At 39.1% G+C, this 20341-nt stretch overlaps 2 protein-coding genes across 12 annotated transcripts in view; one reads left to right on the top strand and one right to left on the bottom strand.

The window, feature by feature from the left end:
• Positions 1-1112, top strand: part of CCDC68 (coiled-coil domain containing 68) — a 57914-nt gene extending 56802 nt beyond the window's left edge. For all 5 annotated transcript variants that reach the window (XR_015153548.1, XR_015153549.1, XM_086372441.1 and 2 more), the window contains one exon: positions 946-1112. Coding sequence is in view for 3 of the 5 variants with exons in the window: in XM_086372441.1 (XP_086228567.1) it covers positions 946-1003 (58 nt within the window). In the remaining 2 variants the exon portion in view is untranslated. The remainder of the gene's footprint in view (positions 1-945) is intronic.
• A 7137-nt stretch (positions 1113-8249) lies between these two features.
• Positions 8250-20341, bottom strand: part of RAB27B (RAB27B, member RAS oncogene family) — a 178360-nt gene continuing 166268 nt past the window's right edge. For 5 of the 7 annotated variants that reach the window (XM_086372447.1, XM_086372446.1, XM_086372445.1 and 2 more), the window contains 3 exons: positions 19462-19565; positions 16028-16151; positions 12645-14511 (listed from right to left, as the gene is read on the bottom strand). In XM_086372447.1, coding sequence (XP_086228573.1) covers positions 14322-14511; positions 16028-16151; positions 19462-19565 — 418 coding nt within the window. In that variant the 3' untranslated portion in view covers positions 12645-14321. Of the gene's footprint in view, positions 14512-16027; positions 16152-19461; positions 19566-20341 lie in introns of all 7 variants that reach the window. The other 2 variants (XM_086372448.1, XM_086372444.1) reach the window with 1 other exon arrangement.

The raw sequence follows: 20341 nt of genomic DNA, 5'->3' as shown, positions 1-20341 counted from the left end.
AAAAGTGGCCATTCTTGCAAGGAAAAAAAGAATCACACACATTTAAAATTTATCTTGGCAAATCTCTTAAATCACTTATGAAATAGAGTTCTGCTCTATTTTTCAATAAGTACAAAAAACAAGGATTTTTTTTTCGAGCATTAAAACATATAGATGTTTCTTGAATTGAACACCAGAGAAATGGTCTTCTGGATATTAAAGATCGTTGTTTGAAAATAGCAAAAGAGCAACAATAAAATACGTATGTATGTATATATATATGTATATGTGTGCACACAGATATCAATGTGCATGCATATAAATATGTATATATATTTGTATATATATATATTAAACTAGATTCACACACTGAGGAGAGAAGTTTAGGCTATGATAAACCCATAGAACTAAAACATTGTGAGGGAACAGTTGATTCATGTGTTCCATCTCAAGTCACTCTGGTGCATGTCTTCACTGAGTAGAAGGGCAAATACACTCTCCCTCTTCCTCATCCTGTTCTCTTACAGCTGGATGCCTTTACATAAGGTAATGCTTCCGTAGGGCTTCCCTAGTGGATCAGTGGTAAAAAATCCACCTGCAATGCAAGAGATGTGGGTTGGTCCCTGGGTCGGGGAGATTCCCTGGAGGAGGGCATGGCAACCCACTCCAGTATTCTTGCCTGGGAAATCCCATGGACAGAGGAGCCTGGGGGGCTGCAGTCTGTGGAGTCACAAAGAGTCAGATACAACTTAGCAACTAAACAACAACAAGGCTTCCATAACATGCTTTCTGCTGTGTCTCGTGGGGAACTGGAATCAATCGATTAACCATCATTTCTTAGGTTGAAGCAATTAATAAAGGCTTGGCAGCACAGCAGCAGCGGTGATGGTGATGGCGGTGGCACTCCAACTGTATCAATCACGGTTTATGTGCCCGATTTTGATAATTGTGTGGTCTTTTCTACAGTGAACTGAAGACTGAAGACACAACCCCATATTTGATGTTGGTTAGACTACGGAAATGAACTGGCTGGCTGGAGATCTGAATGAGAAAGACTACTACTTGGGTCTTATTTGTTCCTTGAAATGGTCTAAACACATATTAAAATGGTTCAATGCCAGTATTGAATGGAATTTGTTGTATTGTATTCAGTGTATACATCAATAGCTTTGCAGGAAGATGTTTCATAAAATCAAACAAAGGAAATACATATTCAAGGAAAAGAACTCTTTCTTCAAAACTTATTAAATGGATGAAGAAACTGGTTGCCTTCCCATGATGGAAGATGAATTTTGTTTACACTAAAAAAAAACTGAATCTTCTTTATTTTTATTGTTTGCAAATATTTGCCTAAGGGACTGGTTATGACCCTTTGATAGTGGTTTCTATGTAGAGTCATCATCCCTTGGTATCCATGGGGCTTGGTTCCAGGAGCCCCAACGGGTACCAAAACCCATGTGGATGTGGCTGGTCAAGCAGTTTCCACACCTGTGGACTCAGTCAGTCCTTGGTGAGGGTCCTGCAGGTACAGAGGGCCGACTGTGTAAATGTAGGGAAGAGTGTACAGGCATACTTCCTTTCATCGTGCTTCACAGACATTCTGTATTTTTTTTTTTTCTGACAATTTGAAGGCTCATGGCAACTCTGCATTGTCAGATGATGGTTAGCATTTTTTGACAATAAAGTGTTTTTAAGTTAAGGTATGTATACATTTTTTAGACATAATACTATTGCACACTTAACAGGCTATGGTATAATGTAATATATAACTTTTACATGCACTGGGAAAGCAGAAATTTCATGTGACTCACTTTATTGTGATGTTCTTATTGTTTTGGTGCTCTGGAATCAAAGCTGCAATGTCTCTGGGTGTGTGTGTGTGTGTGTGTGTGAATAAATGATATACTTTAAAGTTGACTTTTGGATAATAAGTAATGTCTTACCATGATGTAAATTCATCTCCTAACCCATGGTTAGTTGGGAGAGTTATTTTCTACTGGATTAAGGGTAGAAGAAGGAATACGTTTTTTTAACTAATTCCCCCACCCATGCAACCCTCCAAAGCTGAGAATCCTGGCTGCTTCACCACAGTTTAGGAGGTTATTGTTCTTCACTTGGGATTGATCTTTGGTTACTAGAGGCAACTCACATATCAGCACAAAGAAATGCACTTTGTAATTCTGCCGTTGTGACTAATTTTCTTTTCGATCTTCGTTAATATTATCTAAGTAAAATGTTTAGGGGGATGAATAGAATATAATGCTCTGAGTTCATACCTCCATAAAAAGGTTTTATTAATACTATGGATTGAAAGGAACAGTGGTTGCTGTCTGTAGTGAGGAAGAATCTGAGTTCATGAACTTGGAATGATGTGTCTACTGCTTTTGTGAAAGTGTGTTTCAATACATGCATTCATTACAGGTGGAATTTGTGGTTATATAAGTAAAACAAAAGTCTAACTTAATGCAAACACACTGACACTCAGGAAAGCAGAAAACACTTCAGCTAAAGGCATAATGGGAGAACTTCATTATCCTCAAAGGTGAATCACCTGTAGGCTTTTTGATCCCTCTCTTTGGTGTATAACTCTGAGCATTTTCTCAGGAAATGCTTCATGCCTTTCAAAGTGGAATGTGAAACATCTATTGTCTTTGTAAGTTCAGCAAAGTACTGTAATCCTTGCAGTGCTGCCTAACTCTATGTGTGAGTTTCATAATTTCTTGTTTTGATTGCTTTCTAGTTTTTAAGGTGTAGTTATCTAATAACGTTTAGGACACAGTCACCCTCTGTGTTAGTCGCTTCAGTTGTGTCCGACTCTTTGCGACCCCGTGGACTGTAGCCCGTCAGGCTCCTCTGTCCATGGGATTCTCCAGGCAAGAATACCGGAATGAGTTGCCAAGACCTCCTCCAGGGGATCTTCCCAACTCGGGATCAAACCTGGGTCTCCTGCATTGCAAGCAGATTCTTTACCATCTGAGCCACCACGGAAGCCCAGTCACCCTATGCCAGGAACAATTCTAAGTACTTCACCTGTATTAATTGCTTTAATCCTCCCAACAAGCCTCTGAAATAGGTCATATTATTATCCCATGATTCAGAGGAGGATACTGTGAGTGAGCAAATAATTTTTCTAACGGCTGACAATGGAGTAAACATTTGAACCTTTTGATTTGGCTTCTGATACATCTGCGTGCTCACTTGATGTTCTGATACTTGCCACCATAGAAATGTCTCTCTTCTTGCTATTTAAACCAACACACCTCTTCTGTTGGCTTTCTTCGCCACCCTGTGGATGACACTGAGAAACAGTACATCGAGGAAATATTTTGCTGAGAATTGGTCTTTTACCGGTTGGTCTACCTTGCAAGTACTTAGTTCTGAAAAACTTCTCTGCTAAAACTGCCTATTTTAACTTTATTATTCATGCCTTTATGCCACATTGAGGATTTTTGGTCATACATTTCCTGGCACATGTGTAGGGATATTGGGATCATGAAATCTGCTTTAAGCATCTGCAGAGTGGTAGGAAATTTCACTTTTCACTTGGAGATCACTTAGGTTCCTCTTATACCCCAACCATTATGCTGGGTTGCAATAAATCTGGGTTGTAATTAATGTGAGTTTTTAAAATGGATCCACTTAACTGACCTAACAACCTTGATGATTTACATGAAAATAATGTATTCTCAACTCAAAAATGGAAAGACATTGTTGGGTTTTATTTGACTTCCACTATACGCATTTTTGAACATGGAAGTACAGTTCAATAAAATAAAGGTAGGATCTACTTACATGATCTTCATCTCCACTTTGGAATGGTATTTGGATCTCTTGAGAATAAGAATAAACAGCTTCAGAAGCCTAAAAAGATCTGCTCTTCAAGTACAAAAGTATTTTTTTTACTAACATAAGTAGATTATTTATTTGTCATGTGTGGATTATTTCCTATATCCTCATCATTTCAGCTTTATCATTTGAATTGTTTCTTTAAATAAACATTGCTGAGTGACAAAACAAATCATTACAATGGAGAATGAAACTTAAGAGTCTAAAAATAGTGCCACACAGAAAATACAAAAACAAAAAACCAAACCATTAACTAAATGGTAGTCAAAATATTTGTACTTATAATTATACTAATCAATATATTGGATAAGAAGGTCTGAGGTGGGCTTTGAAATAAATACATGAAGATGAGAAATGAAGTTTCATTTCACTTTGATTACATATATTGTTATAAATTATCATTAAGAAGTGCTTAAAAAATTGGTATGCTGCTGCTAAGTCGCTTCAGTGGTGTTCGACTCTGTGAGACCCAATAGATGGCAGCCCACCAGGCTCCCCCGTCCCTGGGATTCTCCAGGCAAGAACACTGGAGTGGGTTGCCATTTCCTTCTCCAATGCATGAAAGTGAAAAGTGAAAGGGAAGTCGCTCAGTCTTGTCCGACTCCTAGCGACCCCATGGACTGCAGCCCACCAGGCCCCTCCATCCATGGGATTTTCCGGGCAAGAGTACTGGAGTGGGGTGCCATTGCCTTCTCCGTATACCATTTGAATAATTGCTTATTATATGCCTTAAAATAAAGAAAGCTGATGTCATTTTGTGGGTTTTGTTTCTTTTTACATTAAAAGTATTATGCGTAAATTCATGATAATATAATCCATAATTTTTGTCAGTGAGCAGATATTTAGATAGCACCTTGAATTTTTCTAATTTTATCTGAATCCAAATTAATAGCAAAACTAATCTATTAAATTTTTATTCTAAATTTGAGAAAATGGTAGCATTATAAAATTAAGAACATACAGACACTTATCAGATTCATATTATTTCACTTTGAAAATTCTTACTTGACTTGATCTGAAAATAATTCGAGGATCTTTATCAATATCAAAGTAGGGACCCAATCTTTCAGTAAGTAAAAACTCTTTAAACACATAAAATCATTATCATTCCTTTCCTTCCTTTCTGCCTTCCTTCATATTGGAGTATAACTCAACAATAAAAATAAACCACAAATACGGCAACTATGGATAAATGTAAAATTATGATACCTGAAAAAAAAATCCAGAGAAAAGAGGATGTATTCAATACCATATGGTTTTCTGGGGACAGGGTGTAAAGCAGTATTTGAGGATAGGCATAGAGGGAAAGAGTGTGAAGGAGTACAGAGGAACATTGGGAAGTAGTAGTGTTTGTATCTTAAATTTTGTTCTAGCCAATGTATTCTTTTTTACATTTTTTGTTGGAATATAGTTAATTTATAGTGTTGTGTTAATTTCAGGTGTACGGCAAAGTGAATCGGTTATACGTATACATATATCTTCTCTTTTTAGATTATCTTCCCGTATAGCCATTACAGAACATTGAGAAGAGCTCCCTGTGCCATACAGTAGGTTTCTGCTAGTTTTATTTTACATATCGCAGGGTCTGTTTAAATCCCAATCTCCCATTTTATCCCTCCCTCCCTTATCCCTTGTGACCATGTTTGTGATCTGCATCTGTGGCTCTATTTCAGTAGAGCGCCATGTCTTTAAGATTCACTCATTTCTTATTTCACTAAATATTTATTGAGGCTCCCTATTTGCTAGGCCCCTTCTGGATGCCAAGGCAACAGCAGTGGGGAGAGGGGAGAGGGTGCATGTGGTAGGGAAGAAAGAAAAGGGGAAAATCTCAGTCTTCATGGAAATATCTTCTAATGATGAGGAACAGATAATACACTCAGGGACGTCCCATGGACTGTGAAGAAAAGTGAAGCAGAAGATAGGCATAGGGAGTAACCAGGGGTGAAGAGCTGTAGTTCCAATTTTAATTGACTGATCTTTGAAACTATTACTGTGAATAGATGTCAGTTACATAGGATGCTGATTTTAAATAAGACCTCTGTCTTTGATGGTAATATTTAAGCAAAGATAGGAGGAAAGCTAGGGAAGTGAGTGGAAGGAGATATTCTTGGGTGGAAGAGGGGTCCAGACAGAGGGGGGCACAGGTGCATGAGTCCCACAGGCCAGGCGTATTCTGAAATAGCCAGGACGTCAGCTGGATGGGCAGGTGAAGAATAAGCCCCAATATTATCTAAATCGCTTTTCATGCAATGTATTCCTTCACATTTATGTTGTATAAGTCATCCCTTTATTTGTTCAGTAAGTTAGCCTTCAAGTTCGGTTTTGACTTCCTAGCAGTGGTAAGCTAATGATTTTCAGGAATCTGTGTCTCAATTCCCTCCTTTGCCTACATTTCCCTGACTATGAAGCAAGCCCAAGTTCTGTGGAAAGGTCAGTGACGAGAAAACTGCCCTTAAAAGGCTCAGTTGGGTCTTGTTTTGACCTATCCTGTCAGCCTAGAGAACTCAGGCAGAACCGCTCTCGGAATTCAAGGGATAAGAAGGGGGCCCATGAAGCTGGGTAATACGGGTTCATAATCCAGTGTCTTAACTAACATGATGCCAAATCGCTCCTTTGGGTTCACTTTTTCACAAGAGTGAATGAACTCATGATGTAAATGTCTCTAGGAAATTAAAGAGATTGAAGTCTGCTGCTTTTTTTGAAACTTTTGGTTAAAAAAAAAAAAAGCAAACTTTCTCTCAGAAACCTCCAAAAATGGTCCAAAGCGATGATGATTTCAGAAATCTTTCTAGTACTTATAATAAAGCCTTAGTCAAATTATAATTAGTGTGTTGGCTTCCTATATCATAATGCAAGCCCCCTACATGAGTTTCTAACAGAAGAGTAATGCTCACACTCTTATTATAGCTATTCTTTCAGCACAGCTAACCATCCATATTGGAAACAAAATTTTCCTTGGTATCATAAACTGTGATCCTACAAATACCTTATATACAGTTTTAAAAAGATAAGTCCTACCACTGCAGTTGAATTTCTCGGTGGTCTTACTTTTTCTTCAGTATGGGGGACGCTATGACTATTTTTACACCCTATAAACCCATTAGGAAAAGCAAATCTCTAATGACTTACCTTGAATTATTTAAGATGAACCCAGGAAAAAAAGATTCTGCCTGTGTGACGTGGCATTACTGCTGTGGTGAGTCACTCAGTTGTGTTCGACTCTTTGTGACCCCATGAACTGTAGCCTTCCAGGCTCCTCTGTCCATGGGATTCTCCAGGCAGGCATACTACAGTGGGTTGCCATTTCCTTCTCCAGGCATTACTGCTACTGCTGCTGCTGCTAAGTCGCTTCAGTCGTATCCAACTCTGTACAACCCCATAGATGGCAGCCCACCAGGCTCCCCCGTCCCTGGGATTCTCCAGGCAAGAACACTGGAGTGGGTTGCCATTTCCTTCTCCAATGCATGAAACTGAAAAGTGAAAGTGAAGTCGCTCATTCGTGTCTGACTCTTAGCGACCCCATGGACTGCAGCCCACCAGGCTCCTCCATCCATGGGATTTTCCAGGCAAGAGTACTGGAGTGGGGTTGCCATTTCCTTCTCCAGGCATTACTGCTACCAGGGAGTAAAGTTGAGAGAATGGTGCCAAGGATTTATTTGCTTACTGTGGGAGAGTTGTTTATCTTCAAGTAAAAACTCATCATTATCTTGGCAAAGCTTATCTATGTAACATATGGAGGAAGAACAACTCTGGGAACAACTTTGCAAATGAACGTTAAAAAGTAAGATGCATGGTTGTGGTCTTGAACTGGCCTTGAACATCAGTCCTGTTCCCCGTCTGTGACTAAAGGAGATATGACCATCTTCAGCATTTTCTTATGGGAAAGAAATAGGTTATAATACGTTGAAGTATTGACAAACCTTGACATAACTTCAACATGTTAACTGCCAATTTTATAAGTGCATCCTTCACAATTATTAGAAAAGTTCTCTTGAAAATCTCAGTCTTTAAACAGATAATATGTGGCCTTCCCTGGTGGCTCAAATGGTAAAGAATCTGCCTGCAATGTGGGAGCCCTGGATTCGATCCCTGTGTCAGGAAGATCCCCTGGAGAAGGGAATGGCAACCCACTCTAGTATTCTTGCCTGGAGAATTCCCTGGACAGAGGAGCCTGCTGCCTGGACAGCTACAGTTCATGGGGTTGCAGAGTTGGACACGACTGAGTGACTAACACTTTCACACTTGAGAAAGTTTAGAGAGATGGATAAAAATCACTTGGCGAAATCTAAATCATTTCTTTCCTAGTTCCTAATGGACATCACATTTAACGTGAAATGGTTTCCATACTGGTATTCACTAAATGTTCCCCATCCTCCATACATTTGACCACAGCACAGAAATAAGATTGCCTTGAGTACACAAAATAATGATAAAAATGCATTTTTATTTGAAAAGTGTGCGGAAACAATCACTGAATACAGTTCTCGACTGTAATATTTAAACCCACACACCACAAAATCATTGGATGCTCTGATTTCTGAAGCTACTAGAACTTTGGTACAACAAAATGATGCCCTGACAGTGTGTCAGGCACCACAGTCTATTCAGGGGCACAGAGAATAAAAACTCCATGTTTAAGGTTTTAATTTACATTCATAGCACTAGACAAAACAGAGATCTGAGTAGATGACAGACAAAACAATCGAACGTGCTTAGCCTAAAAATGAGGATAATATCACTTAAATGTAGACTGTTGAGATACAGTGAAGCACTTCAGTGTTAGGCCAAAATGTTGTCTACTTTTAACACATTAAGCAGGATAACTTACTTTCCTCAAATAATTTCAGATACAGTCAGTATCTTTTACAAGGTTGTGGACACAAAGCCGTGTTTATACAAGGAGGATTTTGACCAAATTTTAATATACTATGTAGAATGTAATTGGATTCCTTGAAAGAAATACAAAATGACCTACAGAATGAAATAGAACTCATATTTGTTTTTTCAATAACTTGAGATATATTAAACATTTTCAATCAAAGACAATGACCAGAGCTGACTATCCATTTCAAGTTCCCAGTATCTCTACTAGAATTAGTGTTTTGTGCCTTCTATAACACTTGTGAACATATGGTTGTGAAAGTATGACTGTGATATTTTTATTATTCTTAGCTTGGGATAATAGTGTCAGTTTGTGAAATGGAATTTAATTTATAAACCAGTTTCTACATATGTTCTCTTTGGAGCCTGATATGAACCCTGTGAGTTACACAGGATTTATAAGCCTCATACGAGGAGAAGCCATATTTAATGACATACCCACAGCTCCCAAATTCCTCTATCTGGACACTTTCCTTTCTATAATACTAGTCTTCCTTTCAAAGAGTGCTTGAAAAAATAACCTAGAGAAGAGAAGAGTAAGGATAAGCATGTGTTATTGCTTTGCTAGGGATGAATAATATTTTGATATGTCAATAATAGCCATTGGTTAAATAAGGGATCCATTAGGATAAGAACAGGCATTGCAGCTCCAACAGAATTTGCCAATGACTAAGTCTGCTGAGGGATAATAGCCATGACTTCCAAGACCTGTTGGAAAGAAAAGGAACTGGGGAACAAATTTAAATAATTCAAAGATGATTTCTTCATTTTTTTTTCTTTGAAAGATGACAAGTTTTAAAATAACCATGTTATTTTGGTACTCATCTTTTTGTTTGTTTGCCTGTTATTCTCACTAAATACGGAAAAAGAGCTCTGCAGAAAGGCCTTTGTGATGCTACTTCTTAAAAAATTAAAGTGCAATTTATGAGGAAATTAGATTCAGATAGGATAAATAAAATGGGTCTAAGCATCTCAAATTTTGATGCCAATCATGAAATATTTGGTATTTAAATATTTTTATTAGCTTAGTTCTAAGGGCCTAAACTTCTACTTGGAAGATAAAAATAATAGGTAAATATTTGCCATGGTGCTGGTTTAGTCACTAAGTCATGTCTGACTCTTGGCAACCCCATAGACTGTAGCCAGTCAGGCTCCTCTCTCCATGGGATTCTCCAGGCAAGAATACTGGAGTGGGTTGCCATTTCCTTCTCCAGGGGATCTTCCCAACCCAGGTCTCCTGCCTTGCAGGCAGATTCTTTACCGACTGAGCTAAAAGGGAAGCCCCAAATATATAACCCTTTCTCTATTTTTTTTTCCCTACATAAAAATCAACATTTTAAGTATGGTCTTCTCCATGTTCTCCCATAGTTATAAACTCTATTTAGACAACTTGAATCTCTAATCTTTCTTTATGGTTCTTACTCAACAGTGTCATCCTGGTTGGGTCTTTACCCAAGAACTCCAAGGCAATAAGTTCATAAAATTCCTATTCATCTAACAGTTCTACTTTATGAGGCAAGTGTCTCTGTAGATTTATACAACATTGAGACAACACTCAACTCAGAGCATATTATCTACTTTCCATGTTTAAGAGCTCAGCACTCTTCCCAGAAATAAGCTTATACCATTTTGGTCAAAGATCAAGAAGAAAATATAGCTTTTGGCGAATTCCTAGACAATAGTTTTAAATATAGATAGCATCTTGGTATCTTTAAAAATGATAAAGCTTTCCCTAAAATATTCAAAAACATTAGATATCTTTTAATGCTTTAAAGCTTGGGAGTAGAAGGTGAAGGACAACTTTTCTATTGCTTTGGCTAACATAGCTCACAGATCTTCCTTTTAAAAAATTATTAAGTACGTTAGGAAACTAGAAACTTCGATATGATCTCTTTACAATTTGAGTTTTAAACTCTAAAATTCTTTATGGGTGAGGATTCTCCCTCATAGTTGTAGTTCCAGGTTATATACCACACCTAGTTATATCTCTCTACACATATTGTTTCTCCTACCCAATGCACCCACTCCATTGGTGAGAATTGTATGAGCTTCATCAAATTTATTGATTCCCAGTGCACAAAATTTACACTTTAAAGAATACTTCAGCTGTTATTAAAATGTTTTTTAATGTAGTCAGTCCTTATTTATGGTCAAAGCTTCTCTCTCTTATAAGGGAGACAAGAAAGGGCCGGTAAAAACCCTTGCCCAATTCTTATCTGAATGGGTTGGCAGAGAATAACTTGTACTACAAACATAACAAAAGCACTCACTGATACACAGAATGTCCTATCTGGTTAAAAACAACAGGGAAAATATTTACTTTAGTAAAATGCTGGTTTTGAATTATTTGTAGCATGATAGCTGATAATATGGAAATGATAGAAACTTGGCTAGAGTGGTCACTGGCCAGAGTTTTAAAAGTCTTATGTCAAGACCCACAAGTTAAATTCCAGTATTCAGCATTTTTTCTACGAATCTGTGACTTCTTATCCTCATCACAACAAGACAGACATGTTCTCTCAACTGCCCTCTGATACATTTTCCAAAGGATTATTTTTTTTTATTAAAAGGTAATCTTGTACCTAATCACAGTTAGAGTCTCAAGAAATGTCCATTTCCCAAAAAGTGACCAAGAGATGGTGGTAATAATCTTTAGATTCGAATAATATCCTTATACCCTTTGCTGAAGACATCAAAATAACTTTAGCTGCACTCATGTCTCTGTGAGCCCTTCCTACACCATGGTATTACAGGAAACGAGCTATGTGGCTATAGCCAAATTTGGTCGTGGAGGTATCTGAGGCACTGATTAGGACAATGTAAACATCAAACCAGTGTAAACACTTCAGAAATGGTTTCTGTATCAGAAAGAACTGCACATACATTGTAAATAATTCTCCAAAATAAAATATGGCTTACTAAAGCATTTGGGAGACAATAAGTAACACATGTTGTTGGGTGTTAATGCAGTTCTTCAAAAGCAGTCTTATACTTCATGGCTCCAGATCAATTTAAAATTATAAAATGAATTATATGGAATAAATAATTCTGAAATAATGAAAGAGTAATGGTTACATAGACTTTGGGGTCTTAAACTCAACAGAGAATAAAATATTTTAGATCAAGTATTTATAAGTAGAATACTATTTTAAAATAATTTTCTTGACTGTTTTTAATTTTGTTCCTCTTGGTATTATTACCCAATAATTGTTATTTTTATAGGAATAGTTCTATAATTATAGGCATCATCACCCTCTGCTTCGTGCTATGGCTATCAAATAATAATCTTAAAATAGTTCCTAAATAAAAAGCTTGTTAAATAACTGACAGGGACAGAATCTTGGCATAAGCAAATCAATCATATAACTGGAAAATAAATAGAAAAAATACATATCCAAAATAGAATGCTTCTTGGATTTTAGAAAGTCTAATTATTTCCTATTATGGAAATGCAGGGGACATCACAATTTGAATCCAAAGGAGAAATCGATTTAATGACCACAAGAATTCACCAAAATTTGCCACATCAATGCTTATGTTGGTTTTGCTCATATTCCTTCCAGAGGAAACATCTCTGATGTCAGCTAATACCTAATATCCTTTTGGCACAGGCACTGAGGTCATGAAGAGCATCAGAGAGAAACGCATCACGGGAGGGAGTACCCCCTCACGACCAATTTTAGAAGCTGGCATCATGCAGGAATCCCAGGACCTGGGCAGTCAACACTGAGATTGTGTTAATCTGTTAAGGGACTGACTTAAAAGCTTCCAAATTACCTGATTCATGGCACATGTCTAGGTCTTACAGCTGGATACTCCCTTGGATCTGTGTTCCAAAATCTGATTTGTACCAGATGGAGGTTGATAGAGGAGGTTAAAGGTGGGGGACTGGGATTTGGAGCTTCCTACATTTGTAACTTAACAAAAAATATACAGAGTCTAGATAAGTGCAGTTTAATTGGCAAAATTTTCTACAAAGAGGAACTACCCTTTAGAAAAATCATATACTCATAATAAACAGAGAAAACAGAATATGATGACTTTGTCATTGATAAGCTTGACTGAAACATTTAAATTTAAAAGGAATGGCTTATGTTTATCAGAAGCTAAAATAAAACACCAATGTAATATTCGACACAGTCATAAGAATAGGCCAATGGAAAATGCTTTTGTGATCATGTTTAGAAAGAAAAGACAGCATTATGGGAAAAATAAAGCCATTAACCAAATTTTGGTGAGACAGGATACAGAGATTCATCTCTGCCAACTCCCAAATATAGTTCACCCATAGGTATTTTGCCTCAGGCAAAATAAAAACAGATGCTAAATACACTGCAATATGGCATGAGGTATCATCAACTTTTTTGTGATGAATGACATGGAAATTCAGTGACCATAAAATTGATCCATCATTATTCTGAAGTTGTTGATCTACAAAGTGACACAGCTGTGTTTTTACAGTTGAATCAAAGCCAGGGGTGGGTGTAGGCTGGAGGGGAGCGATGTGATACAGTTTCTAGTACTTCGTAAATTAGAAACTTAGAATTAATAGTCACTTTTTATTTCATATCACCAGCATATTTTATCTAAAAAATTAAGGCTAAATAGTTTTTCTTGAGTTCATAAAGAGATATTTAATAAACAGCAATCTTTAATTTCTCCTTGTGACTATTTATCATGATTTGCTAAGAAATGTGAAATGTGAAGCTGAACACTACACCAGAAGCTGAACACTAGACCAATTTCTAAAACTGTGCTGGAAATGGAAACCTCTGGGCACTCTCTTAATGCCAACTGATAATGTCAGCTTCCAATTGGCTTGACTGAAATTTGGCCAAGTAACTCTCCCAGACATCTGTAAGAGACACATTTAATTTCAGTTGTCCAAATGCCATTTTCCCATACCTTCATCTCTCTCTCTCTGGGCCTTTTTCTTGTCCTCTGTCATTCACAGTCCTATTCTTGTCTATCTGCCATTTATTAAGAATATACAAATGGCATGATTACACAGTCTCCTACATATTCTCAGATGTCTGACATTCATCCTCTCGTAACCTTATCAGCAATGTTGTCATTCTAGCACAGCTTACAGGATATACATAGTAATGTCACTCTAAATGAACCACTTAGAATTCTTTATTGTGTATGCACTTTTAGCTAATATGTCCCCCTCAATGCAAACCTAAAAGTCCAAATCAGATTCTATATAACAAGTAAATCCAACCTTTAAAAAAAAGTCATCCTTCTGTGTTCTCCCTTCAGAAACCTATTCCTGTCCCCAGTGTGACAAGGTAATTTTGGTTCTGATGGAAAACCCACTGATATCTCTTCTTCTACACTCTTTTCTATGTTCATCTTCTTTATGAAAAAACAAATTGAGTACCCATGATGGTACGATGACACTGGGAAATCTTTGATCTTGTTTGGAGGGGCTTCAGGGATTACTGGTCAACTCTTCTGAACTCTGTTGACTATTCAGGTTTTTAAAAATTTCTGGCAGGAAAAGAAAGACATGCCGTTATACACGGTTTACTCAACAACAATGGTGGGGTTTGTTGCTCTTTTTGGAAGTGACGTTTGCCTGGGTTCTGGATGGTCAGAGGCGGGGGTAAAGTCTAACAGGCACATTTCTTCTCTGCTGACTTCTCCCCATCCAGCTTTCCAGAGCTGCTCCCATTGACTGTGTCGGGGATGTGGGTCTTCTCTACACACTGTTCCATTCGTTTCATTATTAAGTCCAGAAGGGTTTCCACAGCTTTTTCCACATTCTGGCCAGTCGCTGCACTTGTTTCAAAATATGGTATGCTAGCATGGAAGAGATGACAAATATTTTTGCAAGGAAGGAACCAGAAAAGATACAACAAGATGTGCCAGTGAGTCACACGTGTGAAAACATGGCTGGCTGAGAGATTGTGAAATAATCACGATTTTGCTGGCTGAGTTGGAAAACATCCTTGGTTTTCCTCAGTGAGTGAAAACTGATGGGTTGCTTTTTCGTGTGGGCGTAACCAGCGTTATGGGCAAGGAAATTGCTACAAGAGGTGCTCAGGTACTTGAAGCCAAGCATCATCACTGACTTTTTAAAAATGAAGAGGGCAAATATGCCAGACTAATGATCAATGTTGCCATTAAACTATTAGCGTGTTAATCCCTCAGTCGTGTCTGACTTTTTGCGAACCCATGAACTGTAACCCACAACCCTCCTCTGTCTGGGATTCTCCAGGCGAGAATACTGGAGTGGGTTGCCATTCCCTTCTCCAGGGGATTTCCTGACCCAGGGATCAAACCCAGGTCTCCCGCATTGCAGGCAGGTTCTTTACCATCTGAGCCACCAGGGAAGCCTATTCAACAATTACTTCCCTCCAATCAATTATCTAGAAGTCTGATTTAGAAATTAGGCAGGCATTGCATAGGTTATTCATGTGAATACAATCTACATTTATTTAGAATCCAAAGTTTCAAGAAGACACGTACATTTATTTGTAAAACTCTCAAGGAGGTACAGAACTGTCACATTTGGCAAAAGTACTTAAATTTGAAAAAGAATGACAATTTCTGCCTTGGGAGTCAGTTTCTAACTACTTGAGGTGTTTAAATGTTTTGTACTCTGACATTTAAGCTAGCTATGATAATAATAATTGGGCTTCCCTGGTGGCTCAAATGGTAAAGAATCTGCCTGCAATGCATGAGACCTGGATTCAATCCCTGGGTCAGAAAGACCCCCTGGAGAAGGGAATGGCAACCCACTCCATTATTCTTGCCTGGAGAATTCCATGGACAAAGGAGCCTGGCGGGCCACAGTTCATGGGGTCACAAAGAGTCAGACAAGACTGAGTGACTAACACTTTCACTTTCAGGATAATAATCACAGTATTACATCCAGGTCAGGAGTTATTCCTTAGAGTTTTGTAGCTATTGAGAGGCTGTAGAATACAATGCTCAAAAGGATGGGCTCTGATCTCAGACAGCCTGGACTGAATTCAAGCTCTACTACTCACGAGCTATATGGCCTTCCATAAGTTACTCAACTTCTCTGTGTCTCAATTTCCCATATATCAAATGGGATAACTCTAAATTTCATATATATAATTACAGGGGTTAAATTAAAGTCTAGGAATAGTTGCCAACACAATAAGCATTTAGTAAATATGAGTGGTTATTATTGTTAAATAGTTTCATTAAAAGCATCACATATATTCCTCTGGGAGATCTTTTTCATTCATCTGTCATTCCTGAATCAAGGGGATCCCTCTGAATATCAGTCTCATGACCTTGCCCCCTAACTAAGCAGCAGTGTGTGAGAGAATATTAGCTGACTTACCTGTATTTTTCAGCCAGGTCCCGGGCTTGCCGCTCATTGACTTCCCTCTGGTCCGGCAGGTCTGCCTTGTTGCCAATTAATACTATATCTGGATTTTCACAGTAAGCATTTGCTTGCAGTTGGCCTTAGAAAGAAAACAGATGGAACCAGCAAGTTAGTTATAAACAAGTGATGTCAAAAGACTGCTCATGCTTCAGGGTCCTAATCGAATTGTTCATCTCCAGCTTGGCTGTTTATGAGTTAAATTAGCCCAGGTGCTTAACCCTTCCCAGCCACAGTTTCCTCATCTAGAACATGGAGATACTGCCTCACAGGTGGCAGGCTGTGAAGACTAGTAAGAGTGTATATGAAGCACCTGTGTGAATACCTGTTGGTGATCTTCTGCATGTGGGGAAATGTCCTCTGAGATGAGCACAGATGAGATTATGTGTGCTCAGCCATCACAGATGAGGTGATGTGTGCTCAGCCATGTCCAGCCCTTCGTGATCCCATGGACTGTAGCCTGCCAGGCTCCTCTGTCCATGGGATTCTCTAGGCAAGAATACTGGAGTAGGGTGCCACTTCCTTCTCCAGGGGATCATCTCAACCCAGGGATTGAATGAACCTGTGTCTCCTATGTCTCCTGCATTGGCAGGCGGATTCTTTATCACTGCACCCCCTGGAAATGAACATCCGGGAATGTTCACCTGAGTTGAATATACTGCTTTTCAGACCATTTATTCCTCAAATATAAGTGAAGATAAGAGAACATGGTCTTAAAGTATATGTGCGAGCATGCTAGGTCACTTCAGTCGTGTCTGACTCTCTGCAACCCTCTGGACTGTAGCCTGCCAGGCTCCTCTGTCCATGGGATTCTCTAGGCAAGAAGACTGGAGTGGGCTGCCACCTCTTCTTTAGGGGATCTTGCCCCCTCCCCGTGTCTCGTCTGTCTCCTGCATTAGCAGGCAGTTTCTTCACCACTGGTGCCAGCTGGGAAGCCCCTTCAAGTAGAAGGGCTGTCTGCTCTTTCCTTCAGGAGGCTGCCACATTTTTCTTTCCTGAAATCCAAGGTAATGATTCATAACAGCAGAGTGTTTTTGAACCACCACAAATTCATGTAGAAACAATATTAAGACAGGTTATTTGTTTTTCTCTTTTTTCCAAAAGAAGGGAGGTATTGGGGGTGGGGAGGAGGAGGAGAAGGAAGGGAAGGAGGAAGGAAAGAAATGATAAAAAAAAAGCCTTGTCAACCTATATTTTCAAGGTTATGGGACTATTTTACCATCTACCTCAAGGCATGCTAAGTGCAACCTTGTTGAGGCCAGAGGAGGAAGTGACTCTGTAACACCAGTTATTTGGATATTAGAAATTAAAGTCTTATCAGAAATGGCAATTAATTATCTTAAATCCCAACAGTATCCTGGAAAATTTTAGGAGCAAGGGAGCATCTCATCTACCTTGAAAAATGATGAATAAATCACTCTGAAAGAACTGAATAACCTTATTATCTCCTTATCTCCCAGAATCTAATAATAACATTTGGTGTGTTACCTAATATTATCTAATAATAAAAACAAAACATTATCTATTATCTAATAATAACACTTTAGATAAAGAAATGTAATAATAAAAGAAAATGGAGAGAGATCCTAGGATGAACACTCATTTGGAGAAGCAAATAAATAAGTCAGAATTTGTTGGTATTTTTCTCCACTAGCACAACTGTGCTGGCGAGCTTATATTTAAAGCCATTATATAGTCTGTGTATATATATATAAAAGTATTAATTACATGTAATATGAAATAATAAGATATGCATATATTTGAGAATCTACACAGCCAGATACTCAGCCAGTTGCTCTGGGGTATCGCAACAGAACAAGCAGACCAAGTTTGAACCTTTATAGAGCTCACATTCTAGAGGTGGAAAGAATCAAAACCACAAGTAAGCAAAGAAGAAGGGGGCGGCAGAGGATGAGATGGTTGGATGGCAGCACTGACTCAGTGGACATGAAATTGAGTACTAGCTCCTGGAGATAATGAAGGACAGGGAAGCCTGGCATGCTGCAGTCCACAAGATCACAAGGAGTTGTACACAACTTAGTGACTGAACAACAACCACAAAACAAAGAAATATATAATATGATATGATATAATATCATATATATGATGTCAGGTGGGGGCAGTGACCAAATGAAGCAGAAAGTGTCCTGAGCGCACACAGAGTGATGAAGAACGGTTTTAGATGGAGCAGTCAGGAAAGCTTTTCCCAAGAGATAAATGGGGTCTGAACAAGAACTTGAAGGAAGTGAAAGAATTAACAATGGTGTAAATAGGAAAACAGAAATCAAGGCAGGAGGAAACAGAGACCAAAGGCTCCAAGACAAGACGGTGCTTTTCAGGAGAGCCCTTCGGCTGGAGGCCAGTGAGTGGGGGCGGAGTGAGAGTGAATTACAGAGGAAGCGACGATGATGGTCCTTGCTGTTGTTTAGTTGCTGAGTCGTGTCTGACTCTTTGGGACCCCATGGCCTGTAGCACGCCAGGCTTCCCTGATGGCCTTAGAGGTCAGCAAAGGACTCTGGATTTTATTCCAAGTGAAGTGGGAAACCCCGGAAGGACTTGGAGTAGGGGGATAACATGATCAGATCTCAAAAAATAGCCCTCTGGCCACAGACAGCCCCGACAACTCTAGAAATAAGTAGCACCAGCCCATGGGATTGCTAGTGTGTCCCAGTGTGTTCAAAACTGGTATATGTAATATGGTCTTTAGTGCTACATGCATTTTAAACAAAGGAAAAACGAAATACCACTCTTCTGTGCTGACATACATCAATCTGGCTTTAATAACTGATTAGGTTAATTCAAAGCTTTATTGTGTTTAAATTGCCATGAAAGCTGGAGATTTTTCTATACCAGTCTTTCTTATATCTGAACACTTGTCCAAAAAAAGTAAAATTTCAATGTGAGCTTATTGACAGACACACTGTATGGTATCTTCATGCAGCTGCTCTGCTCTGAAACAATTTCTCACTTAACTGACCCCTGAGTTAATTAACTATTTAGTTAACCCATGTGCAAGGGCCCACACTGTAGGTGCCAGTGTGCCTACTCAGAAAATGCCGTGCTTCCTGTGTGTCCACTCCAGGCTAGACAAAGTAGACGTGACTGCTGGCTGAGTTGTGAGAAGTCCTTCGAGACTTACTGCACAAGTGGAATGAATGGCCCGTCCATTGCGATCATAAAGTCCTTACACATAGGTGGTGATTCATCTAAGGTGTCAAAGGAACAACCAATTCCAAGCCACTCTGGGTGAGCCACATACAAGCCACCACTTTGAAGGTGACACGGGCAACACTAAACCTGTGACTTTTTCTGGTTTCATCTTGTGAGGCCAAGAAGCAGATAGAGCCGTTGGGTCCCAACGTGGCCAACAGGAGTTATTCAGTCCCACTTACTCATCCAGTTTCTGACATTTAAGAAGCTCTGTTGACTGGTGAGGTCAAACATTAATAAGAAACCCATGGCGTCTCTGAAGAATGCTGTAGTGAGGCTCCGGAATCTGCCAAGAAAACACAGTGGACAGTTTCGAAAGTTAGTCCGCTGGATACTCTGATGACAATACAAACAACACTATGTCCCTTTCAGATATGAACTCTCCATGGCATCCCTCTGGATTATCCGCCCAAGTGGGCGAGTGGGCAGAAAGACTGCTGAAGGGTCAGAGGAGATAATCTGGTTGTAGATTTAAGATCCGGTTGAGGCTTTACGTTCCACAGCAGGCATGCATGCAAGAGTCTGTAACCTTCAATCACACGCTTGCTTACACAGCCTCTTGGAATCCTTCTCTCTTTGGCTCACAGGCATCTTGTGGCCCACAGTTAAAATATAAGGCACTTCAGGACTGAGACTTTAATTTCTACTTTTCAATTTTCCTGTCTGTGGCCAGAAGGAAGCTTAGCACATGGCAGGCTGGAAATGAGTGCCTGTGATTATGTGCAGAGAACCACAACTTGTCAGCAGCTGGAACTAGGGTTCTTTTGTAGGGAAAAACAACGTTGGCGAGAGAACGCTTTTATTCGCACTCTTTGGGAATAAAACATGCATGTCTCTTAAGGAGAAGGAAGAAAGACAGTGAAGAAAGGAAAAGAAAACTTTATGATTAGGGGGATGGAGGGAAGGGCAGAGAGACTTAACTAGTTGAGGAGGGAAAGTAAGAACACTCATTTCTAAGGGAGGATTTTGAAGAATATACTCCATCATGTGCAGTGTAAGCACTTGCTCTCTCTTGCTCCAACCCTCCTCACCCCAGCATCCTCAGGGAAGATGAAGATGCTC

The sequence above is a fragment of the Bos grunniens genome, chromosome 24 (assembly GCF_055505025.1).
Source record: "Bos grunniens cultivar Pamir isolate PY7600 chromosome 24, Bosgru_T2T1.0, whole genome shotgun sequence".
NCBI lineage: Eukaryota > Metazoa > Chordata > Mammalia > Artiodactyla > Bovidae > Bos > Bos grunniens.
This window is presented reverse-complemented; position numbering and strand designations above follow the sequence as displayed.